The 16,457-nt window shown below is 38.3% G+C and overlaps 1 protein-coding gene across 2 annotated transcripts; it reads right to left on the bottom strand.

The window, feature by feature from the left end:
* Positions 1-2,452: 2,452 nt before the first annotated feature.
* On the bottom strand, positions 2,453-5,979 carry LOC116127377 (serine/threonine-protein kinase GRIK1-like). Of its 2 annotated transcripts, XM_031413028.1 has the most exons (11): positions 5,594-5,978; positions 4,866-4,940; positions 4,727-4,771; positions 4,480-4,554; positions 4,180-4,267; positions 3,967-4,091; positions 3,788-3,883; positions 3,632-3,698; positions 3,376-3,491; positions 3,211-3,289; positions 2,453-3,107 (listed from the first exon to the last, which is right to left on the bottom strand). In XM_031413028.1, exons 1-11 carry the CDS (start codon positions 5,852-5,854, stop codon positions 2,956-2,958), a joined length of 1,179 nt encoding a protein of 392 aa, XP_031268888.1. In that variant the 5' UTR covers positions 5,855-5,978; the 3' UTR covers positions 2,453-2,955. The 2 variants fall into 2 exon arrangements, with proteins under 2 accessions (XP_031268888.1, XP_031268893.1); XM_031413033.1 differs by lacking the exon at positions 4,866-4,940 and having other exon boundaries at positions 5,594-5,979.
* Positions 5,980-16,457: the final 10,478 nt, after the last annotated feature.

Below are 16,457 nucleotides of genomic sequence, written 5' to 3' on the forward strand. Positions count from 1 at the left end.
GGCCGGAATCTGGCACTGCGGGTGACGGGGGTGTTTTTGTTATTTTATAAAATTTTTATATATTGGGGTGTTTAGTCAAATTAGCAAACCTAGGGGGTTTTTTTAAAATTTTTAAATTTATAAAAAACTAAAAATTAAACTTTTAAGGGCATTTTAGTCTTTTCACTATTATCTAACGAAAATCACTAACAGAACATGACGGAAGGTACCTATTTGTCATTTCAAAACCTTTTGGGTACCAACTTATCATTTCGACAAACCTTGAGTATGCATAAGTCGTTCGGCCTTAATTTAATTTGCCAATTTATAATTAGTTCAATTGCAACTTTAATTAGTCTTTGCTTATACCGAACCCACGTTGCCTAAATTTTATTATGTCTTATGCCCATTTCATGGAAAAAAGCAATAACTTTTACAAGTTCTTTTTTCTTTTAATGAATCCAATCAATTTTCTTTTTGTTTGAAGTACTTCCGCGATATACAAATTATTATTATTATTATTATTTTTTATGATTGAAGGTGTCTGGAGACAACTTGCACGCATTTGGAATAATCCCTTGAGATCTTGAAATTAATGATCAAATAAACCATTCAGTGACAACGCCTCTCAATTAATCCATCGGGACCCTCAGGTTAATGATCAAGTAAACCATCCAATAGCCACCCTTATCGCAATAGATAGGGCTGTGAAAAACCGGGTACCCAAACCGGTTTAGACAAAAAATCGGGTACCCGAATATTTGGGTACCCCTAAAAAGATACCCGCAAACCGAACCGGTTTTTAGAATACCCGGTTTGCGGGTACCCAAATATTCGGGTCAAAAACCGGATACCCAGTTTATGCCCCGAATTTGATTAAAATTCATCATGAATTTTAATTTTTTACAAGATACAATTCCATCGGGGTATTTAATTCAATAATTTTACAATTGAAGAAGCAGCAGCAAAGAAGTATGTGAAAGGAAGTAGACTGAAGCCGAATGTGGAGAATTTTTGCAGTACCTTGAAGTCTTAAGAAAAAAATTTCAGTGGAGAATTAATTAATTAATTAAGCACCAACACATAAAACAATTCTATGCACTTCACCAACAAGCTAACATATGGGCACAACACGCTGATGTTTCTTTTTTATTTCCATCCTTTAAGAATCTCTTAAAGGTCCAGGATAAGTTTCCTTTTTATTTAGAAATTTTTTTCCCTAATAATAATGATCATGAGGGTTTCATGATCTTTACTTTTGGCACAAAATAATTAAAATAAATTAACTAAAAGAAAGTTAAGCAAAAGAGAGGGTTGGATATAGCATATCGCCTTTAATTTTCCCATAAATTAGTTAAAGCTCCAAAAATAAAAACAAAATATATTGAAAACAAATAAAAAATTGGAAAAAGTTAGGAACGACACACAGAGGGCAGCATTTCCAGACACAAGAAGCAAAAATCAGAGTTAAAACAGAAGGATGAAGGGTTATCCGAAGACAAACTAAAGCAGAATTATTGATAAAAAGAATTTCATGATACTTATTAACTGTAAAGAAAATATGATCTTCAACATCAGTCCACAAACGTACTGGAGAGTGGAGACTAGAGAATTTGAGAGAGATGAGTGCAGATTGTGGGACCTGACGCACTTTACTGGAGACTAGAGAATTTGAGAGAGATGAGAGCAAAGTGCGGGACCTGACCTGACGGCTGACGCAGTGACGCTGATGGGCTGAAATTTTAGGGCAATGTATTTGCCTATTTGGGGCTTTAGCCCTTTGAAAATTGAAAGTTAAAAAAAAAATTTAAAAACTGATTTTTTTTTTTTTTTTTAATAAAACCGGGTATCGGGTATCCGGTTATCTTAAATTAAATAACCAATATCCGAACCAAAAATTCAGGTATCGAATAAAAATTACCTGAAATCGATCCGAATTTTCGGGTATCCGAAAATTCGGATTCGGTTCGGATACCGTGTTCGGTTCGGTTATCAGTTTTTTTTGCACAGCCCTAACAATAGAGAGGAATCGAATTCAAAACTTCTTGAATAATACACCTAAAAATCTCTATCGTCCTACCTAGCCACTCAGAGGTGGTTGATATACAAAAATTATTAAAAACCCTTGATCTGGGATCTTTGATACTTTTACGGAGGAATTTTAATAATATTAGGAATTTTTTTATAATTATAAGAAGTATATAATAGTTTTAAATTTAAAATTAGGGAAATGAATATCCTATTATTTTGATAAGAACAACAATAAAGCACATGCATGTGAAGTGTAACTTCCTGAAAATTGTTTCTTGCAAGAAACCAATTTCTTCCCTCGTCATACTTGGTCAATTAGTTAAAGGCTTGAAGCTTCTTTCTCAATCAACTTTTGTGTGTAGTCAATAAACTACTTCCAAGTTTGGCCTTCAAGTCAATATAAGACTCTTTCCTCAATTCCCCACATCTATATATATATATATATATACAACATCCCTCTCCATGCATTATTCAAACACAAATTCAATTACAACACACTTCACCTATAGCAAACTTCTACAAAGAAATCACAACAAATGGAGCTGGATTTGGCTGATACCCTTATGAAAGTTGGAACGTTTGTCCTTGTTCAGGTTTTGGTCTATTTCATCCTCACAAACTCTTCTGATATCTTCTCCAAGAATAAGATGGTCAGATCATTGAGCTTCAAACCGGTGCGTTCAAGTAGCATTCGCAGGATTCTCGCCGCCCTTTCTGACTTACCGGGAGAGCCCTCGCCTTCTTCAAGAGGTTCAAGATCAAACCAAGAGCTCCCCATCATTGAAGAGAACGAATTTTATTGATATGATATGTGCTTAGATATTAATTAAACTTCTGTAAAATAGTACTGAATTCTTTTGTTCTTGATCTTGTATGATATAAATAGAAGAAGTCTTGCTTGTTTATTGCCTTTGAATTGACTTGCAAAACTATATCTAAAGATGTCTATATATATTGTTGGTTCCCATTTTGGTGCCTTTTGGCTAGCAGGCAACTTAGCCTGCAGCTGCATGAGCTTTTTCTAGGGACAAGACCTCCTTCTTTGACCACCCATGGATGCTCGGCCGCAACATCTGAGGTAATTCTCTGTATCGGATCTGCATATTGGATAAAGAAATCAAAGAAACTGTTACTAGTTTTGCGCAGAAAAACCTGCACAACTTCAAGGGGGAAACGAGGCAGAGGGGTAAAAGGAATCACCTTTACAGAGAAGGCGTTGAAGCAGATCTTTGAGCTCCGGATCGATCTCTTCTGGGAGTGATAGAGGACTATTTAGAATCTGTAATGAAAGAAGGTAATGATATGAAGATAGAACAAGTCGAAAATAAAGAGAGAAAAGGTGAATAAATGCAGCAAGAGTTTTACCTTTTCATAAGTTTCAGGTATGCTCTCACCAAGAAAAGGCAACTGCCCTGTTACAATATAGTAAAAAGTAACACCAACTGCCCATATATCAGCTGCCTTTCCATGGTAAAATGCATCTGTGTTATAAATTTTGCAGCATCAATGACCAGAAACTTATAGTTCAAGCATTGTAACGAGTCAAACTTTGCGAAATTCGGAAATTAGAAGGCTTGGTTTAATCAATTCAATTAGGATTAATATCTGTTAATGTACACACCTAAGTAGCACTCAGGTGCAGTGACAGCTACAGTCCCGGGGAATCTCCGAAGCTCATCGTTTGCGCCCTACCGATCATTATTTCGATAACAGTTAGATATGAACAATGAAATACTATTAACTATATCAAAAGTATCGTTCTCTTGAATGACCTTACCTCAAAGGCATGGCTAGAACTGAAATCACAAATCTTCACCCTTCCACTTCTAGTCACCAAAAGGTTTTCGGGTTTCATATCGCCATGGATGATATTCTGTCAAGAGTAAGAAAAGGTAAGACATCAAATTGAATGCTCATAATCAGAACAACAGAATGTTGAAGCAATGAAGAACATACATGACTATGTAAGTAAATGACTCCTGCAATTATATCCTTGAAGTAACTTCGCGCAGTCGATTCATCAATTGGTCCTGTTTTTCTAGATATCTCGCTGATAGTTTCACCTTCTACATACTCGAGTACTGCACAAAACAAAGGGGAAAATCAAGTGAAGGAGAAGAAAATTATTTTGAATCCAAAACATATTCATCCATGTAATATTGTCAATACCCATATAGAGATAATCTGCTTTTTTGTCATCAATCACTTCAATGAGATTAACTACATTTGGATGATCCAACATCTTCATTATAGAAACCTGCAACCGAAGCAAAGAACATTGGGCGAATTCATTTACATTGCTAAATTAGGGATTCAAATTTTGAAGCCATAACACAAATGACAAAAATGAACAACAGAAAGTCCAATCATGTTCAGTATTTGTTACAACAAATGCTTAATTTGACCAAGATCTATAAATCAAAGAGGCTAGCAAATCGAGTTTCAAACAAAGTAGACACAATATCTTACTTCTCTACGAACATTTGCCATGGCGGTTTCTGATTGTGTCACGCGCATTTTGCGCAGGCGAGATTTGCAAACTGTCTGCAAAATGTCACAATACACAGAGTTCTAGTAAGTTTATCAGTAAGAAAACTACACATTAAACAAAAGAAAGAACCCAATTTGGAGTCATCAAAAGGGCACAAAATGAAGTGTGACAGAAGCATTCTTTCAAAAACTTGCAACTCATAAAAGCACTTATTATGCAAATTACCTTGATAGCAAATGGAGTTCCATTGTTGATGTTCAGATACAATGCCTGCAACAAGTTAGAAGGATGAAGTTAATGCTAATTTTGACATGAATATAAAGTTAATTAAATAAGTTTTTTAAGTGTTTATTATATGGCATACCACTTTGCCATAGCTTCCACGACTGATTTTCCTCACTTTTACATACTCATTGATCATCTTTTTCCCATTCATATGCTGCAGTTTCACAGTTACAAATTGGATCAGAATTCACATCTAAGTTTTGCTTTTGAAGTTAAAAAGTGTTTTAGATGTATACTCTAATGATACTTCTTAGGTGTAAACTTAAAATCTGGAACAGAACTTTTCTTAATAAGGGTAACTCTTGCATGTAAGAATTGATATGATTTCATGAAATTTCGTGTTTTTTTGCAACTGAAGGACTAAATTCTACAAATTCTCACACACAAGAGTTAACTCTTATTAACTATCACTGAAAGACCTCATGGTAAAAGATCAAGAAAAGGTTTTTGAGTTCCTGAGTTCGAGTTGTCCTGGGCACTAAATGAAGTGGCTATTGGGCTTTACCTGACCAACAGTTCTAAGGCCTTAGAGGACAAACTCGTCCAAACACCCTCGGTGAAAAAAAAAAAAAAAAAAAAAAAAAAAGAGTTACTCTTATTTACATGGGACCACATTCAGGGGAGACAACTATTTTTGCATGATAATCACTAAACTTTCTAATCAAACAATCTTAAAAGCCTAACTAGACACAAAATAGACATTAAATTACCTCTAATGGCGCCATGCTAGAAAACCTAACCCAAAATTAAAAAAGAAGTAGAAGAAATCAAAAGGGCAGATGTAGAAATTACAAAAATATAAATTACCACAGCAAAATTGAGTGAGCTAGTTTCCTTGGGAGGAATCTTCTTACAAGTAAACAAACTTTCTCTTGACATATAAGGAGTTAACGGAGCTCCCTTTTTTTTACTGATATCCCTCTCTTCATCATCATCATTATCTAAACAATAATTCTGATAAAAGGGCTTGAAGAGCCACCATGGCTGAATGATGGAACTCTCATGGACTGTAAATGAATTGCTTAAACTCATTTTTTCATCCAACTTGGAGCACAGAAAACCAGACATAACTGCAGCTACAAACTCCTCTCCCCAGGTTGAAATTCACTACCATTTGCTTAGTTTAAGCCAACTTCATGAAGAACGAATTTTTTTTGCTTAAACTTGAAGAAATCAATGTTTTGCTTAAGGTTGGGGCTAAATATATAGCAGGGAGAAAAGTCCGAGGAAGAAGAATTTGTGGTTTAGTTTTGACTGGTAGTTGAAAGAACATAGTGCATTAGGACAATTTAAGTTGAGCTGTGCTAGGGACCATGCATGGGAATGTCACAATCTAGACATTGATGGATCTTATAAGGGTGCAAAAATCTCTTGTGGTCAATTAATTACCATTGTCACTTTCATGTTACTGGTTATGTTCTTAATCATTTAATTGGTACACTTGTTCGGTTTACCTGTTAGACAAATATAATTAAGCTGACAGATATTTGATTTCGTCGGGAGAGATGTCTCTGGAAACAGCCTAAACAACAGATTTCTTCCAGAGTGTTACGTTACCTCTATTTGAAGTTATCACTCAACCGATCTTTGGGCAATATTATTCTTATAATCTAATTTTATAAACTTTCTCTCACAACTTTCGACATGGTAGTCGCAATAAGTCAATTCATAAATAAGTTTTGCCTGTTCAATTATAAGTTGACCAATTATGAGCTATATTGTGAGAAAAAATTTGTAAAATTTGGTTGTGAGTCAATCTTTATTGTCGATCCTTAGATTATGATTAAATGTTAAAGTCGAGGATTCAAGGGTCTAGGTGAGAGTTAATGATAACGTATTAGAGTTATACTCTTCAATTGACCTTTGGATCGTGATAAAACTTTAGGATCGATGATTCGAGGGTCTAGGTGAGAGGTAAGGTTATCATATTTGAACCGCAGGATCAATTATTGGTAGGTAACATTACCCCTACTTGAAAACTTGAATCAATTATTGATAGAAAATGTTATCTTCATTCGGAACTTTGAATTATATGATTAAATATCAGGGTTAAGAATTTACATGTTCATGTGATAGTAATATAGATTTATATTCTAATTAAAGAAAGTATGATGTATCAAAGTATATTTGGAAATATCATCAATTCACCTCCAAATTTATAAACAATTCCAGCAATTTAACTTCTAAAAAATATATTAACCTCTTAACATTTTTTTTTATGACTGAGGTATTCGTACCAGCTTATGTACACTTAAATTAATTTTTAAGACCAATTAAATACCATACACGTCTAATATTCAAATAAAACACAAATGTGATAGCCTTATAGGTGACCCACTTTGAACCCAAAAAGGGAGCAAACCTTGTTAATATATTTTGGTAAAAACGTTATTTCCTTTAAATTTAAACAGAATAAGTTAACGATCAGTAAAAAAAAAAGGAAGTTAAAATCGCATTTATGAAACTAACAGGTGGCAGGTGCTTACTACAAGAAAAGCCAAACACGTGAGGGTTATGATCATATTTCTATAACCAATAGATACTCATTACAAAAAGACCAAAAGGGAAGAAGGTTTACTATAAAAAAACAAAAAACCCGGCTGGAAAAAATGAAAACCACCATTACACTTTCCAAAATAATAATAATAAAATAAAAAAAAAAATCTTTTTCATCAAATTAAATAATTTCAATAAGTAAAAAGACAGTTTTTTTTATGGGTGACCTTTATGTATTTAATATTTTTGATATTTTTCTCAATCATTGTGGTCCTGGTACGTACTATTTATTAAGTTACAAGTCAATTTCTAGTGAATAAAATATCGTGCACTATGATCAAGTTTTGATAAAGAAAAATATTAGACTATATATTCTCTGTGTGAGGAACATAAGTTAACACCTATACAAGTTAATTATCATGATCATGCTAGATAGAAGTCAATTTTATTATGAAAAACAAATATTTATTGATTATAAATTGATCTCGACTCTTGTTTACTAATAACCAGAAATNTCTGTTGAATTTGTATGTCTTGGTTTTAGCTTCTAGGTGATTGAGCGTACGGATTCTTGTAGAGTGAGACAAAAGAAGATGCTGAACTTGTACAGAGTACTGATCAGTTTAATGCTTCAAATTGTGCTTGTGGCATTTTGGCATTCAACAACATAATGCTTTTGCCCTAGTAAAAATCTTCTAGTGATTGGCTGCATCTTAATTCTCATTGTGATATTACCTTCGATGTTTATGTTATGAATCCCCTCAAAACGTATCGAAACTATTCTCTGTTCATGCCTGTTGATGCGTGATTTTGACACCTACCAAACGCACGTGTGAAATGCTGAGCTGGCCCAGAAGACACATGTGGATGAGAGAGTAAGAGTAAAAGCAAGGGAGAACAGTGTTTAAAGTGGTTCGGATGCTCAAGGAAGCAAATCCTATGTCTACTGATTTTGTATTAATAATAGTGGTCAGGTCGCATTAAGCGAGCTGATTTACAAATGATTACACGAGAGAGAGAGAGAATGCTATTTTTCTTTAGAGAGATTAACTAATCTCCCAAATGAGAGAGGAGCTCTTAATTTATAGTAGGATGGGTTAAGGTTATGATTACTAAATCTGTGAGTTGGTGGGATTATCCGTGCAAATCCTTCTTTATGTCCCATTGCCCACCTTCTAGAGCGATTTACGCGATTTAGTGCAGGGATTAGACACGTGGAATCACTCTAGCTCCCGGCTAGTCTGACGCGCACCCACTGCCTTGACAAGAGCATGCCGTTCATGTCATTGTGTGACGTGGCTGCCTTTGACTGGCTGCGACCTACCTAAGCTTTGACTTTTTATGTTGACTGGGTTTTACGTCAGCCCTACTTTTTCAGGCATAACAGAAGTCCCCCAGTTTTTAAGGTTTGAGGATCGAACCTTAGAAACTATAATTCATTCTGTGACTAGACGCCTTCGAGGAAATTCTGGAGATTCTGACTTGTTTGAAAAGAGGTCGAGACTGCGCTTTTGTGCGTGCGACCTAAGGGTCTTTGCTTAAGGATGAACGACCTGATCTCAAACCATACCAGTACTTTGATTTCGATTTTTTGAAGTTCATGACCTGATTATACTTGAAATTCTCCTCAGGACAAGGGATTGGGTTGTTTCGAAACTGAATACTCGTCTAGAGTCACATCGCTTCGTGATTGGCTAGACGAAGAGTGGTTTACGTAACGATCTCTTCAAATGTCACCTGTTGCATTTTTGTAATGGATAAATTTAATGAAACACCTTCTGCTCTAACAAACGTGTCATGTGCGCAATAAATGACAGCCATGCGCATTAAATGCGTGACATGCTGAAACAATATCCCCTATCAGAGCATTAAATGCAGATTGGGGCGCATTTAATGCGGAAGGAGAACATACCGTCGCTTGTTTCAACGGCGAAGGACGACGATTTGGTTTTCTTAGAGCATGATGGTCACCCTTCCCCGTGGATCTGCGATACGTGGTCACGATCAACGATGAGATACATTTTTCCACCCAAACGTCATTTGATTTCAGGAAAACCAAGTGCCAGTTCTTTTTGCTATAAAACCCAGGTTCATTTCAGGCAATGTCATCATACTCATCTTTTCAAAGAGAGCAAGAGACTTTTGCAAACTTTGATTCTTTGCCTTCCAAACTAGTGCGTACCTGATATTCGAAGCAGAAGGATTCATCTTCATATTCCGAGAGGTAAGGATCGCTTTTTGTTTTTATTTCTTACTCCCAGTAGCTGATAAATGATCTCAGTCTGTCGGTAGTTGATCGGAGACGAAATGTTCTTGCTGGGTTCGAGCCATGAATGGCGGCTTGAAACATTCTGTTAAGGTTTTTCTAGGATTTAAGAAGGGAAGTGTTTGCTTTCCTCCATGACATCGTACGAAATAGTGTACGAGGGCTAAAAGATTCCCTGCTTGTTGCTTTTACAGACTGTAGTAGAATGGACCCCTCAATGACCAGATCCGAGGAAGGGACCAGTTCGTCTACGTAGGATGCTCCTGTAGGCCTCATTAGAGAGATCTTCTTGGTACTTACTGAGGATGAGCTCGAAAGGGTGATAGACCAATACGCTATCCGCGTGGAGGTCTTCCGCGATAAGACGCACACAGGTCGCTATCCGCCACGTGGGTTGGCCACGATCTCCAAGGAAATCTTCAAGGGTGGGGGGTTGATCCCTTTCCACCCTTTTGTCAGGTCGGTCCTGGATCATTTCAAGATCGCGCTGATGCAACTCACACCAAACGCGTACATGATTGTCGTTGCCATGTACATCGCGTGTCTTGAGAACGGGTTGGGCGAGCTAATTGCGGTAGAGCTCGGTGCTCGTATATCCTAAAAAAGAGTAAGGATAAGGATTCCTATTACTTGTCCAGGTGACCTACTATAGCAGCGGAGATACACAATTATCCTAGCAATGCGGGGGCCTATGAGACGAAGTTTTTCTTCTTTCGTTATGACGGCCTTTGCCGCTTCTAGGACCCGAGTAGGTTCTTTTCCCTTAACGAATTTATTGACTCTGTTTCTTTTGCTAACGGTTTGTTTTGGTGCGTTTGGTTCAGTATTTTGGATAGGATTTTGGGGATAGGATTGGATAGTTGGATAGGGTTATGATTACAAGAATATGATTTTTAGAATATGTGTTTGGTTGAGTATTTTGACCTTGATATTTGTGTTGAATATTTGATTAATATATTTTTTTATAAATGATTTATTAATATAATATTTTGTTGAATTTTGTTAAAATAATGTATTATTATATATATAACTCATCAAGTTACATTTTAATAATACTAAATATTTTATTGGTAATTTTGTCACCCGTAGATATTAAGAAACAAAAACCCATATTAATTTCAAGTACTAATTCAACCGTTTAAAAACATCATATTCATACATATATGACAAAAGTACTAATTATCAACCCTTACAATCATTCTTACACATATACTCCATTAACAACTATGACATGGTCCACTGTGTTGCCCACAGTGCATTCGTTATGTTATCCCGTATAGTCGTCATGTTGTCTATAATACCTTGTTGCGGTAGACTCGGTCCTTCTCCATTTCGGCCATATTCTGTCCCGTTTTGACGATCACAATATATTTGCTCATTACCTGTATTATTATTGGTTTGTTCGAAGATACGGTCGTCCATATTGTGCATTCTGATAAAATTATGAAGTACACAACATGCCATAACAATCTGCCCCTGGTTGTCCAAGGGTAATTGTTCATTCTATTCAGAATACGGAACCGTCTTTTAAAACACCAAAGGTTCTCTCAACAACATTGCGGAGTGAAGCATGTCTGTAGTTAAACAACTCTTGTGGCTCTCTTCGGTTACGGCGAGATTAGAAATATGGTAAGCCACTCGCCTATGAGGGGCGAGGAACCCGTCTCTATTTGGATAACCCGTATCAACCAAATAATATTTCCTATAATAAGATCAGACATTTTATTTGAATCACAGGGCCTCAACAGTGGAGCAAATACGCTATAATACATCAAGAAAATACTATACCTGGTAGAGGATCTGGGAATCTAGAATTGGATCATCAAGAATTGAATTTAAAACTCTTGAATCATGCGCAGATCCTTCCCATCCAGTAACGACATAAGTGAACATCATGTTAAAGTCGCATACAGTCATACATTCTGTGTCTTCGTTCCTTTGCGATTCCCGTACCCATCGACAAATTCACGTGGAACTGAAGCTATCAGTGTGCCACCATGGCTCCAATACAGTCCTTCATGAAAAATGAATTTTACTCTATTAACCGACTATAAAAATTAATAACGCAACAAACTTAACTATCTACTAATAGAAACATAATGAACCAGTACCTTAAAGAGGGTAATATTTTCTGTGTGGTTGATATTTCCCATGGAACATCATTGAAGTCAGGTGGTCTGATAAACTCTGTCTTCAACTCACATATAGCGTCTCAAACTGCGACAACATGTCTAGAGATCGTTTCACCGAATGTTGGAAATCCCCTCATTGTTCTGATTGTCTCGTTTTTTCCAACGATTGTTAGAAATATCATAACTGTTTTCCAAACTCGTATTCCTGGTTGGTTGCAATTGCCTTGATCGGACAAAATTTCACATAAGTATGTAAAACAGTCTTTGTCCATGCGGCACTTGTCATAGATCCTGTCAGGATGACAATTGAGTACTTCAACAATGTAATCATGACCAGTTAAATGGATGTATATCGTGGTTCAGACACTACTTGCTTCTAACGCGGCAACACACGCAGAGTGCAATGGCTATATCTGTCAGTATTTCTTCTTGTCCCTCATCTGTAGCACGTGTCTTCTTCCTGTACGGCTAGACGACGCCATTTAAACCTACACATTTCAAAACATTTATCAACAATTAACAGTTGTTGTACTACTTAGCAAAATATAACAGCGAATGTTTAATTCTAATGACAATCCAAAAAGTGTTTAAACATGCAATATCACATAAAACAGTACCACATTAATAAGTTCATACAGTAGCGTTATAAATTGTAATTGTAATGACAACTGCCCACATGACGCTACAAAATTGTTGCCAAACACTTAGGAAATATAGTGTCATCTACTATTGGAAAATTGTTATAAATCCAGTTAGCCTTTTCCTCAAGCAGGGTTTCACGAATACCTCCCGCCACCTGGATTTCATATAAGTACTCAACAACCAGCAGGTAAAACTGTGTCGGTACTTGCATGCCCGTCAAGATGTCAATACAATTGCTCATGGGAAAAAGGAAGATGGAGCACTGGTGTTCTCTTTCCCTTCATCTGCACTGCAATTGCTAGCCCTTGATCCCTAGTCCGCTTCTTCGCAAGCTCGTTCGTCAAGCTAAAAATGGCATCCGCAAGTGATTGTCCTTGGCTGCTTTGTTCCTCTATTTCTCGCTCTTCATGGCCAGATGTGTTTGGTCGTTTTTCCCTGTCGTCCGATCAGGATCAGGTTCAAAGTCGCTACCATCTATGGGAACCGCGTCAGGATTGGAATAATGGAGGTCTCCACTGTTGGGATGTAGATATGTACGCATATCTTCTAGTGGCAGTTTGCTTCTCAAATATTATTTCATAAAGCTCCTTATGAGGAAGTCCTTGTGGTAAAATTGTTGCGCCAGTGGGTTTGCTGGTAAGTTAAAAGAATAATATATAATATTAGCAGTCGAAAAAAGCGTACATTTACGGTGTCATTGAATAATATTAGTTAAAAAATATGAAAATTTACCTTGGCATATTCTTGCCAAACCTCAACAGGACACGTTGGACTTTGTGACTCGGGATCCCACCCGAACCCCGTGTGTTGCAGCAATTTCCGCCATGCTTGATAAGGTTTCGCAGGCGAAAGAACTTAGAGGCTAATTGTGTGACGTTGAATCTCCTGCCAGCCACTGATGATATGTCGTCAACATTACCTGGTAATCTGCTGTTTTATTGCGGTACCATGCGAATTTTTGGCCCGCTCAGATAACAGGACCATAAATTTGTGGGTCATCTCAGCAGACCAGGCACAGAATCACTCATCTAAGGACAGTATGGTAAGGGCAACAAAAATTGGGACACCCAACGAATCACCAATCACATTAAAAAAAATATAAACATGTGGTGGTAATCAAGTAAACACAGATAAACTTAACCTCGTTCGATCGACACTGCTTGATGACATCAATGCAGGGGCCGATACAGACAATGTCAACCAACTGGGTGTATGACGAACTCCAATCTGGAAAAACGTTGAAACTTTCGCCTCTGCTTCAAGTAGTAATCAACCCTGCGACGTTGAGGCAAATTATACTGACATCTATGCATATGAGCGTAATTGTTGTTATGATTAAGAACGACGTCGAATACAGAACAAATAATCAGTTAGTGAAATCCGAAAAAAATAATTCTAATTATCCAATAATTCTAATTATCCAATAATCATCCATTACATACAAAATGTACATATAGAACATATGAAGCTGTACAATTTTTTGACACTTGTGTTAAAAGGAAAAAAGTACTAACAATGGCAAAATTGAAATGAAATAAGTACAATTACGTTGTATGTCTTCACATAAGCTAATTGGATTCGCAAAAACCACGGTCTCTCTTACAACATATTTATAAAGCTGCAAAAAAAAAAAAAAAAAAAAAAAACCGATAGATTAAACTCATCGCCAAACTCCAAACCAAACAAATTGACCGCTCATCAACATGTACAACACATTTACAAACCTGCAAAAAAAAAAAAAAAATCCAAAACGTTCCCTTCACTAAAATCAAATATTTCCGATGACAGATCTGATGGTTTGACGGTATTGTGGCATAACGGTGAACGATCGGAGTGTTTGTGGCTTGACGGGGGTCATAGGTGGTTCGTCGGTGGTTGCGGTGAACAATCGGAGTGTTTGTGGCTTGACGGTGTTGTAGCTTAACGGTGAACGATCGGAGTGTTTGTGGCTGACGGTGGGTATCGTGGTGGCCATCGGTGGTTGCGGTGAACGATCGGAGTGTTTGCTTGACGGTATTGTGGCTTAACGGTGAACGGTCAGAGTTTTCACTGAAATGCTAAAGTGAAGAAACAGTGAAGAAGCTGCTAATGTAAAATGAATGGTGAGTGAAGAAGGTGAAGAGAAAAAGTGAAACCGTGCGTAATGCAAACTGAAATGGTGAACACTGAACAAGTGAAGTGAAGGAGGTGAAAGAAGAAAGACGAACACGTGCAAAAAGACTGAAAAAAAAAAAAAAAAAAACAGGTGAAGCAGCGTGAAAGAAGAAAACAGAACGCGTGAAAAAGGAAGGCTGCAAAAAAAAAATTCAAATGTGTCATAAGCTGTCAAAAGAGAAGCGTGACAAAGGGGAAGGTTGCAAAAAATAAATTCAAACGGTCAAACTGTCAGAAAGTTAGAATAGAATTGTGAAGATCCTATTATCTAAATATTGAACCAAACACTATTCGGAAAGTCTGACTCAAAATATGGATGAAAATACTCATCCAAACGCAGCCTTTATTTTTCTGGTAGTTAACAAGATGACCAATTTAGAGCTGCTCGTGGACCCGGACAGAATCGTAGCTTTAGGTTTCCTACCCGAAGCGAGTCGCGACGCAAGGCTGCTCATGACAACCGTGAATCTGCAGAGATACGGTTTCTTCAACGTAGACACGACCTTAGAGCCCCCATCGAGTAAGTTGTGTTAACTGGGTCTTTCGATTGTGCGATAAACTATTTTTTACTGACGACGTTCACATGCAGCAACCATGCCTCCGAAGGTGCCAAGTCGCCACGACGAAGGCAGTTTACTTTCCCTCGAGCGAGGACCGCTAGGATGACCGAAGTTGCTCCCAGTGGTCCCCCGATCGAAGGGGCAACATTGGGGGCTTCGGCGTGTCCTGTTGAGACTTCCTAACCTTCGGCGGGTGCCCCGGTCTGACCTACGGGCACTTCCCAGCCTTTGGCTGCTCGCCCAAAGCAAAAGACGACGGCCCAACGATCCAAGAAGAGGTGAAAAATTCGAGTCGAAGAGTCAGAGTCCGAACCGGAGGATCTAGGCGTTTAGCCCGAGAGGTCGTTGCCAGGCATTCCCATTGCTTCGGGAGCATCTTGAGCAGGGCAAAGCAAGGTCGCAGGTGCTGGAAAGAGGTTAGGTAAAGAACCGGTGGGCGACACCCCTATCGGGGGCACCGACAAGGACACTCCAGTGCTGGACTCGATGGGACAACTGCCAGATCATTTGTAGCCGGTGGTCTTCACCTTGCTGGAGTGCAGACTCGCGAAAGTATTTGAAGAGTTCATGGGTTCTAACCATGTGGACCTGATGTCCACATCAATCCAGCACATAAGCAAGGTAAAATGAATTGTCCTCAATGAGGACTTTGCCTTTTCGTTCTTGGTAGGAAACTGACATTATTCCTCTTGTTTGCAAGCTCTGCTCTCCATGCAACTATCCCTATAAAAGGTCCGGCTGGGAGCTGCTAAGGGAGAGGTCGCACTGAAGGAAGAGAATGCGCGGCTCAAGCAGGACCTGGAAGCCGCTGAAGCAGAAAAGAAGCTATCCACTGAATCGGCAAACTAGTACCTAAACGAAAGGAATGCAGCTCTTCGCACGGTGGATTTTCAAAAGACCGAGCTTGAGAAGCACAGGGAGGAGATAAAGGAACTCCAGAGAACTATAGTCAGGCTTTCCAGGGAGGCTGGCGAGAAAGACCAATTGCTCAAAACGACCTCTCAGCGAGGCCTTACGAGCAAGGCAGGAGAGGGAGGCCTCCGAGAAGCAAAGGCAGGCTCTCGAGGTCAAACTCCAAGCAAGTCAGGGAAGAGGTACTTCACTGACCGAAGAGATGTAGAGCCAAGCAGTGGAGATTGAGGCAAAAGCTGCTGAATGGGCGATTGAGTCCATCTATGCCTTGCGGCCGAAGAATCCGGAGATTGATATGTCTGACCTCCCGGAGGATTGGCAGCAAACTCATATCCATGGCACGGCTCGACGATAAGGAGGCAGCAGAGGTCGCCCAAGGATTTGATCAAGGAGAGGCTTGGGGATACCCCTAGAGGAGCCCACAGCCGACCAGGCGGATGACGACCAGCCTTGAGATGACGAGGTCGGGCCTCTAGGAGTTAAGGATCATGACCAATAATTGTAATTTA

This window comes from Pistacia vera, unplaced genomic scaffold (assembly GCF_008641045.1).
Source record: "Pistacia vera cultivar Batoury unplaced genomic scaffold, PisVer_v2 Contig1045, whole genome shotgun sequence".
In the NCBI taxonomy this organism is placed as follows: domain Eukaryota; kingdom Viridiplantae; phylum Streptophyta; class Magnoliopsida; order Sapindales; family Anacardiaceae; genus Pistacia; species Pistacia vera.

Excerpts from the sequence above, each read along its gene's own strand:
- LOC116127377 (XM_031413028.1), bottom strand. The coding sequence starts at position 5,854 with ATGTCTGGTTTTCTGTGCTCCAAGTTGGATGAAAAAATGAGTTTAAGC. Across the intron at positions 4,092-4,179 it reads AGCAGATTATCTCTATATGG|TACTCGAGTATGTAGAAGGT; the intron begins GTATTGACAATA and ends TGTTTTGTGCAG. Across the intron at positions 3,884-3,966 it reads TCATTTACTTACATAGTCAT|AATATCATCCATGGCGATAT; the intron begins GTATGTTCTTCA and ends TACTCTTGACAG.